Here is a 10,000-nt window from a genome sequence, read left to right on the forward strand (position 1 = left end):
TTCGGGGTCGATTAAATAAGTACCAGTTACGCACTGCGGTCGATATAATGGACTCAATCCGTTTGTCTGTCCTTGTTTGTCCCCTCTGTGTGTAGCCCCTTGTGGGCAGTAATGAAACTATAACTCCACAAGTCAGTAAGAATTCGATTAAGAGACCGAGTATACCGTGGACATTTGTAACCTTAATGCAGAATTTCCAGAGCTTTCCACATTATGTAACACTACACGCATACACACACATAGGCGCGCACACACATACACACACACGCGCGCACGCACACACACACACACATACATACACACACACAAACAAACAAGATATAAATGTACAAAAAAAAAAGAAGAAAAAGCACGAGTAGTTTCCCTTGTTTGTACGTCAGATGTCACGAATCGATTATGACATATTGATGAGATCAACAGATTCGGTAGTTTTAGATTCTATGTTGTTTGTTTAGAGAGTGAAAAATCTAGTTTCTGTTAAGATACATTTTCATAACTCTGCCTTTATATTCCTGTTTTCGAGAAACCCAAACATAAATCTAGATTGCAAGTAAGTGTACGTTTTTATATATGTGTGTGTGTGTGCGTGTGTATCTATCTTCCTATATACTTAGCTCTCATACATACATACGTGTGTGTGTGGGGTGGGTATATGTATATATATATATATATGTGTGTGTGTGATTTTTTGCATGGAAAAACGGTTGACATGACTTCAGAGTTTTGTTTTGTTTGCCTTTTTAAAACAATCTGATGAAAGCAAGGAAACTGAAACTTCGAAGTCCCTGTCAATCTTTTCATTGTAAGACTTTAATAAAATGTTTACTCTACAAAAGTCTATAAGTATAGCGGGTGGACTTTGATGCTGCGGCCTACGTTGGAACCCGGCCATAATAATAATAATACATAATAATATATATAAAATGTATATATATATATATATATATATATACATTATATATTTATATTGTATATATTATGTAATATTTATATAATATATATATGTATACACACACACACATCTTCTATCTTTTCCTTGTTTCATTCATTGGACTTCCTCCTCCCCCTTCTCTCGGTTTGCAAATTACTCCCCCCCCGCCTTGAAGGTTTTGTTCATGGATCTCTTTGCGGAAATTCAAGCTGGATATAGCTTGAGTCCTTATACCAGTGCTTTTCAAACTTTTTGTTGAAGCGGAACCCCAAGGAAACATTCCACTGGCTCGAGTAACCCCTGTGCAATAATTTAATAGTCTTATGCACACATATCTGCACAGGAGAATTAAAAATTACTGCCGATTTTAGCAGTTTTGTAACTTCTTGCGGAAACCCTGGACTGTACTGGCGGAACCCTGGTTGAAAACCACTGCCTTATACAATAGATGCCGACAGTTCGACTTGGATCATTCATCGTTAGATCTACAGTACGGTATGAGAAAGTTGTTGGCGTCACTTTCACATTATGGATAAATCCATATTATTTGTGAAGGAGAGATACAGAATTTTGTTGGTTGGAGTATCACTTGATCCATGAACAACACACTAGAAAGTTCGATCTGCTTGCCATTATTCATGCAGTGACATCTCAGGGAGTATGTGGCCTTAAGGTTATTTGACATTTCGGAGGCTGAAGTCATCTTGGAGGAGCATATTGATGCGTTGGCCCAGGTTTGTCAATACTACTTCTGTGCGTCTGAGGCTACCCTTATTCACCATTATTTTTCGAAGCATCTGTTGCACGATATAATGTATATGTTAATTAGCACATCAAGTTGCTTTAAAACAGACCAAGGAAATGATTTTAGCTCAATAGAGGCAATTGATTGGTTAAAATTCGAAAACTTAAACTACGTTAAACTTACAAATTACAATTTTCTCAAGAAAGCCAAGAGAAAAAATATTTTATTTTGACACATTCTACCAGTATACGAAGTTTAAAAGTGTTTAGTTAACTAGTTATTGTGTTGAAAACTGCCGTTCAAAAGGAAAAGATCCCAGACCAAGTTTGAATGTGTCAACAGAGTTAATAGTGTGACATCTTGACGGATGTCCATCGCGATTTCATTCTGTTCTGTCTGTTTGGACCGCATTCGCATGTGTATTTCCACATCATTTATGCCTACAAAGTGATGCGTTATGGTTTGACTGCATGCGGAGAGATCGGATGGATGCGTGTGTTGCTGACTTTCGCGGCCATGCTGTAGCACCCAAGCGTAGTTATTAGTTTATGAAATGTTTTAAGTTTATTGGAGTTACTTCCCTTTAAAGTGAGTTACTTCGCTTGGACTTACATCCGTCTTCCCATGCTTGCATTCAAATTTCTGTCTCTTAAATTTCTCTCGGAAGGCATTGGTCGACTCAAAGCCGTGTAGTGGGAGTGAACCCACGAAACACACGTATTCAAATATCGTTATAACCCAGAGAGTACTCTGTATTATCCAGGCATCAATACTTCAATACAAGTTTAGTTTTATACAGAAACATAGAGAGAGAGAGAGAGAGAGAGAGAGGGGGCAGAGAAAGAGATAAATAGAGAGAGAGGAAAAAGAGAGAAAGAAGATTGTATGAATGGAAGAGCTGAGCTGTTGTTGGGAGAGACTGGAAGAGCCATGACTCAACTTGCTGAAGCAAAAACGAGAGAGGTATGCAGTGTGGTGTATGTATGGAAGATCCTGGAGGGGTTGGCACCAAGCTTTAGTATCAAGAGCTATATCAGCCCTCTACCCAACCCCGAACTGGACTGTTTCAAAGGTCCCAGCTAGAGGTGAGGACCATGTACTACAATAGCTCGGAATTCAAGGGCCCACAGCTATTAACGCCTTGCCAAAACATCCGAGGAATCTTCATGGAGTCGGGGTAGCTGTTTTTAAGAAAGAGCTTCACCTCCTGCTATCCAAGGTCTCAGATGACCCTATATCAAGGCAGGAAACTCAAAAAATGGTAGCAGTGTTGAATTCCCATCTTCACCAAAAGCCAATCACATGAGATTGGCCATTGAAAAGGTGTTTACACTGGCAGTGCTCCACCATGGCCACGGCCTTATGGCTGAAACATATAAAAGAATAAAAGTATACATATTTATAAAACAGAAATTCAAATGAAGCAAGCTTGAAATTTCATTTCAATATGTGTGTGTGTGTGTATGTGTATACACACACATACATATATTGAAATGAAACTTGCATCATTCGAATTTGTTTTCTAAATTTAAAATCGTCATCTTGTATTAAATATTTGTTGATAAAAGAGTTAATTGAAAACATTTAGTGTCATTTATTATATTTTTAATGAACCTTGATTGTATATGTGTTGTTGTTGAACCCTAGGCAAAGCTAGTTTAAGTAGAACTATGATCAGAAATGAAGCATTTAATTTTGTCAAATAGTGTCTCTGGAATTACAGTATCATATGTAATGTTTATAAAGACCATGGGATATGGCTGGAGGGTGGTTTAGCTGTTAGTTCTAGCAAGTCAAAAGAACACGTAGAGGTTCCCTCATTGGTTTGTGATGTGTGTGTGTTGGTGAGAACTTTTATTTACTTCATATTTTCATAAATTTTCTTCTCTTTGCAGGACACGCTGCTTGTACATGCCCCCACAATCCCCCATACCTCTACAAATTGCTTGAATTGAGGATTCCTTTTTTTTTTTCCTGACCCACCATCAAGTGAGTAAAACTTCATCATGACCACGTTTGCTCCGACTAAACCACGGAGACCCGTGTATGCAAGTTACACAAATCCGGGTCCTTATTATAAAATGAACCCTTTGCTGGGGGACAAGGGCCATGACAAAAACAGTCTCTTTCCAAAGAGACCTGCTTATTATATTGGTTTAAGAACACAGCGACGAATGATCACAGATACACCAGGCCCTTGTTATTTGTTAGACAATCCGTTAGTATACCGTGATGGCATGAAAAGTACCCCAAAGTACTCAATTAAAAGCCGGAGAGACGACCACAACGTAGACAAAACTCCAGCCCCTGGTGACTACGATGTGATAAAGTGTACCCTGTCAGGTGCTGTGTACCCCAGCCAACCAAGGTGCATCTTTGGAAAATCTTCATTTAGACGTGTTCCTGATGATACGCCAGCGCCTAACGCATATACCCTACCCCCAGTATTGACACACACTGTCGACGCCAGTAAAATCCAAGCACCAATCTATTCCATGCGAGCTAAGTTTGTTTTTGGCCATCCTTATGAAGACTTTTCAGAGACGCCTGGTCCTGCCGCTTACAAAGCAGCCAATCTTGATATGATCAACAAGAAAGCCCCTGGATTCACCATGCGACCATGGACCAGTCTTCCTACAGATAATACCAATAAACCAGGACCAGGAGCTCACAGGAATGAAATTGTCTGGGATAGCAAAAAGAAGACAGCCCCTTCTTTCACTTTTGGCATTCATCATTCACAGTATCTCACTCCGCTTATGGATCAATGTATTGATTTAGCATGATGAGCAGCAAATTTGAACAGTCACCACCATCATCATCTTCATTGTTTTGTCAGAGGAACTGAAAGAATGTTTCTATATTGAATATATATCGATTTTTCCCCACTGATTGATATTTCTGTAATTCTTTGGTCTAACAAAGCCATCAACTGAAAGATATATAACAGTAAAATGTAAAAATAAATAAACTAGCTACCATACAAATCGAATAGCATTTCACTACCATTTACTCTTAAAATAACAACTTTACCACGTTAACTACATATAAATTTTAAATTTAGAAAACAAATTCGAATGATGCAAGTTTCATTTCAATATATGTATGAGAGTGTGTATACACACACACACATATTGAAATGAAATTTCAAGCTTGCTTCATTTGAATTTCTGTTTTATAAATATATCTTTCTATCCCCCGCACCCCACCCAATAAACTGATCTATGAATCAATACATCTCAATAATCAATACAACCAAAAGGTATCACTCCAATTCTCTTTCCTTTTTTTCTTTCTCATCTCTCCTCTTGTGTTTTCTCTATCAAATTGATATGGAGATGATGATGATGATGCTGAGGTAAGGGCAACGGTAAAGACAAAAATAACGATGACATCACACACTTTGATAAATGCAGGATTTGGTCGAAATAAGTTTTGTTAGGTCACCAACAGCAACAGCAACAATAACGACGATGATTTCCACTTTGATAAACAATGAAGTGGTGGCGCTGGGGAAGAGATAGCGATAGCACAAGAGATGAAATGTGGGGTTCCTGCCTTTGCCGAGGTGGACAATGATCATTGATGACACAAAATATGAGATTTGGTTTCAAAACGAAGAATTTGTTTCAATTCTGAAGAATTGGCACAAGTTGTTTTAATTCTAGTTTGACTAGAATACTGATTCCCAAACAATCAACAACCGAACTATGTGGTCCCCTGCTAGAAATAGCAGCCTGTAGTCTTTAAAAAGTGAAAGATGTGTCATCTTTCACTTTTTAAAGAAGAAAAACTGGGACGGTTATGGTTGGAATGTAAATAATCATGGATCTGAGGTAATCTGGGATTAAACAATGAAGGCCAAGAATAAGAAGGGTGAATAAAGCTGATTATATTGTCCTTCCCCAAAATGCGTGATGGACTGTTGGCCTAAGTAGGATTAGAACTCACAATTTAGAAAGGAAAATTACTTTAAAATGATTGCTGTGTCAAAGACACTTTAGCCATTCTGAAAACGTTTGTATCCTGATGTCAAAATTCCTGTTGCTTGAAACTGCTCCCTTAGACACTGACAAAAAAAACTGTGCTGTGTCTGGCAGTGACCAAGTCACAGTTTTGAGTGAGGATTACAAACAATAAATGTTTAAGTGGAGTTAAAGCAGTCTTTGAGTGTTTCTGAATGGCCAACTCCTGTCTTGTGTGCTGCAATTGTTTTGGATTCAATGAGCAAAACACTTGCCACCCAACTGCATCTCCACAATGTGGTTTTGGACCTGCATTTGTCTGATAGAAATATTGGTATTAATAATAATAATATTTTAAAAGGATCAACGTAACTCCTCACAAAGGTAAATAGACAATATAAAGCGGGTGGGGGTAAGTCGATTACAACGACCTCAGTACTCAACTGGTGCTTTATTTAATTAACCCCCAAAAGATGAAAGGGAAAGTTAACCTTGGCGGGATTTTGAACTCAGAATGTAAATAGCTGGATCAAATACCACAAGGCACTTTGTCTAATGCCCCAATGATTCTGCTATTTCAATATACTTGTCTTACAAATTTTTAGGTGGAGAGGGCAGTTGATTATATTGACCCTAATATGTGACTGGTACTTTATTATATTGACCCCTGGAAGGATGAAAAGTAAAGTAATCCTGGAAGTGCATGATAGGATTTGAACTCAGATCATAATGGATTGTAAGTTAAATAGTGCAAGACATTTTGGTTGACATTTTAACAATTCCACATCATGGAAGATGAAGCAACAACAACAACACAAACATCCTTTTCTTTTTAAACTTCTTTTTCATGAGAAATCATTATTATTGTTTTTTCTTTACATTACTAATTATGTAATTAGTATATTAATATGAAAAAAAAACAAATAAAAAACCCCAAATGGAAACATAAACAACAAACTCACTTCCTCCTCCACTTGTCAATACAAACACTGAGGGAGCTTGTATTTGCAAGAAATAGCAGTCAAATCTCTCTCATATATCACACCCTACCACATTAAAAACAGAAAAACACATTGGACAGTGATGTAGTGTTTGATCCCTAAACTATCTCTTAGCAGGAGATAGTCATGGTTGGAACCCCTTTGGTCAGGGCTGAACTGGGGTGAGCAACAAAGAAATACAAAACTGAAACAACTGCAGCAGCAACAACAACAACACAGAGAAAGTGTTTTGAGAGTTTGTGATGTTCATGCATTTCCTTATTGTTCTTTTAACATTAAAATATATTTTCTTTAGAGGGGCATAAAACCAGGACATTTATAGGAGGGAAGGGAGGGATGTGAAGTTGATGAGAATGTTTCCCCTTCCCAGTATAATTACTGGTATCTTAATTATATCAACTTCAGGCAGATAAAACACTGCAACTGACCAAGGAAGGACCAAATGCAGAAACAGAAAACCAATATCTGTAAGACATCTAGTTGGGTGCTTTACAGTAGCATCTGTAAAGCAGGTGGGAGGCTTGAAAAGGATTAAAGACGGGAGCTGGGTGGCAGTGTCGGGTGAGAGACTTTCCTCACAAGCCACATGTAATTCTTTTGTTCTTTATTTCACTGGCCCCAGAAGAATGAAAGGCAAAGCTGACATCTGCAGGATTTGAACTAAAAAATTAAAAGAGTTGGGACAAATATCACAAAGTGTTTCAGCCACTTCTTTGGGGATTTTACCAATCCATAACCTTTACAGAACTGAATAATAATAATAATAATAATAATAATAATCCTTTCTATTATAGGCACAAGGCCTGAAATTTGGTAGTGGTTGGGGGGACAGTCGATTAGATTGACCCCAGTACTCAACTGGTACTTAATTTATCGACCCCAAAAGGATGAAAGGCAAAGCTGAGCTCGGTGGAATTTGAACTCAGAATGTAGTGGCAGACGAAATACTGCTAAGCATTACGCCTGGGGTGCTAATGGTTCTGCCAGCTCACTGCCTGATGGCTAAGAATAATAAAAAACAATTTATTATTACTATTATTCTCTCTTCTATAGGCACAAGGGCTGAAATTTTAGAGAAGGGTCAGTCGATTATATTGACCCCAGTGCTTAGTTGGCACTTATTGATTTGAAAAGGTAAAATTGACCTCGGCAGAATTTGAACTCAAAGACATCGAAGAAATGCTGCGAAGCCTTTCATCTGGCGCAGTAATGATTCTACGGGTTAAGTCACCTGCTTGATAATAATGATTTTTAAGAAGGACACAAGGCCATGGATTTATTGAGGGTGTGTAAGCAATTGTATCAGTTTAAGTTTGTTAATCCTGGAATAGGATTTGAACAGAGAACAGAAAGGGATGTGGATTGAAATACTACAAGGTATGGTACATGCTGCTGGACCAACATTGTCAATTAAAAAATGGCAACAACAATAATAATGATGATTATTATGATGATGATGTGTAATTTAAAAAGATCTGAGGTGTGTGTATGCATGCATGCATGTATGTATGCACGTATATATATGTGTGTGTGTGTGTATGTATATATATGGATGTCTGCCCACAACACATTTCTGTCTGTAAAGCTAGTCAACGGTCAAAAGTTTCAAGCAATGCATGTAATATAAACATATATACATACGTTTATTAAATATATATACACACACTACATATATATATATCAAATGGGAATGGATGTGTTTAGTGTCTGACAAATTTACCAGTCAAGTTGTGGTTGATATTGTTAACCCCATTAAACTCCTCCTGTTGTGTAATCCCATAGGGGTCAGTGCAGTTTAAGAAGGACTACAAAGTAATATAAAGAACAGATCCCTAGGTGAGGGTTAAAATGCTGTCATTTGTTGCATCTGTTAAACGTCTTGGTGTTTGATAATTAAGGTGCAATACAGGCTTACATCTCTGTCTGAGGAGGTGGCCAGTTTTGATTACCTCTGCTGCATTTATAAGTTGCATCTATGGATTGCTTTTATAACGACGTGACACCATTAATTAACGACCAAATACTAAAACTTAGTAGTTGCCATAAAGGAATAAAAAGTTCATGGCAAAGATTTCTGATACTCAGATTCAGTCCCACTATGTGGCAAGTGTCTGCTACTACAGCTTTGGACCAACCAAAGCCTTGTGAGTGGATTTGGTATATGGAAACTGAAAGAAGCCCGTCGTATATATATATATATATATATATATATATATATAATTGTGTGTGAAACCGTGTGTGTGTCTTTGTGTCTGTTTGTTCCTCACCATCACTTGACAACTGGAGTTGGTGTGTTTACATCACTGTAACTTAGCAGTTTGGCAAAAGAAACTGATAGAATAATTACCAGGCTTCCAATGAATAAGTCCTGGGGTTAATTTGTTCAACTAAGACTGCTCAAGGCAGTGCTCCAGTATGGCCAGTCTGTAACCAGTAAAAGAATAAAATACACACACACATATGTATATATATATATACACACACACATAAGTAAACACAAATGGCTTTTAAAATTTATGACAGCTGTTTTGGTAAGAATGTATTAATGCATTCATAGATGATTGTATCATTACATATAATCCACCATCATCAGATAAAATTTTGCCTGATGATAGTCATATGTAATGATGCAATCTTATAAGAATGCCATCAATTTTTACTAAAACAGCTGATATAAATTTTAATTGTAATTTGTGTTTACTTTTTATACCGACGCTATACCAATGTTTGTAGCACAACACCATTGTTTCATGTGAGGGGTAGAATGCAAATATTCTCCATGTATGGAAGTAGGTTGACCATAGCCTTGTAAACGAACTTGGGCAGATGGAAACTGTGTGGAAGTTTATTGGATGGACTGTACATTTGACACACTTGAGAATTATGTTAAGGATATATGTGCCTGGAATACTCAGCCAGTTTACATACTAATTCAATGACCAGAAAGTCCAAATGGTCAATCAAGTGCACACTCATATGTTGAGAGAGACAGGTGGGCCTATTTTATATATATATATATATATATATAGAGAGAGAGAGAATGATACATATATGTGTGTGTGTGTGAGTAAAAATTTCTGTGCTTTTTTTTTTTCGTTGGAGCTAATTAATGTCAGCAGTAAATAAAAGATTATTAAAAGAGGTAGGGAGGAGGATGAGAGGGTAGTGAGAGAGTGAATTACAATAATAACAAGAAACAGTAACGATAATGAGACTTGTTGGTGATGATGGTGGAGGTAGGAGGGGAGCGGGTGTTACAGATGAAAACAAACAATCAAAATAAAAATAATCTAACCCCCCTCCCCTCCCTTCCCCTTCTTTATAATTCTTCATTTTTCTTCTTGTCTTTGTTTTTGTC

The 10,000-nt window shown here is 37.3% G+C and overlaps 2 protein-coding genes across 2 annotated transcripts in view; one reads left to right on the forward strand and one right to left on the reverse strand.

The window, feature by feature from the left end:
- Positions 1-365: 365 nt before the first annotated feature.
- On the forward strand, positions 366-4,611 carry LOC115220494 (outer dense fiber protein 3-B-like). Its single transcript, XM_029790627.2, has 2 exons — positions 366-550; positions 3,572-4,611. Exon 2 carries the CDS (start codon positions 3,683-3,685, stop codon positions 4,460-4,462), a length of 780 nt encoding a protein of 259 aa, XP_029646487.1. The 5' UTR covers positions 366-550; positions 3,572-3,682; the 3' UTR covers positions 4,463-4,611.
- Positions 4,612-9,725: 5,114 nt separating this feature from the next.
- The window catches only part of LOC115220395 (protein canopy homolog 2), an 11,243-nt gene continuing 10,968 nt past the window's right edge, over positions 9,726-10,000 (reverse strand). Inside the window, exon 6 of the mRNA XM_029790516.2 lies at positions 9,726-10,000. This exon is cut by the window's right edge and continues 179 nt beyond it. Coding sequence (XP_029646376.1) covers positions 9,962-10,000 — 39 coding nt within the window. The 3' untranslated portion in view covers positions 9,726-9,961.

This window comes from Octopus sinensis, linkage group LG16, assembly GCF_006345805.1.
Source record: "Octopus sinensis linkage group LG16, ASM634580v1, whole genome shotgun sequence".
Lineage (NCBI taxonomy): Eukaryota > Metazoa > Mollusca > Cephalopoda > Octopoda > Octopodidae > Octopus > Octopus sinensis.

What these genes read in the sequence shown, in the direction of transcription:
- LOC115220494 (XM_029790627.2), top strand. Translation starts at nt 3,683, where the DNA reads ATGACCACGTTTGCTCCGACTAAACCACGGAGACCCGTGTATGCAAGT.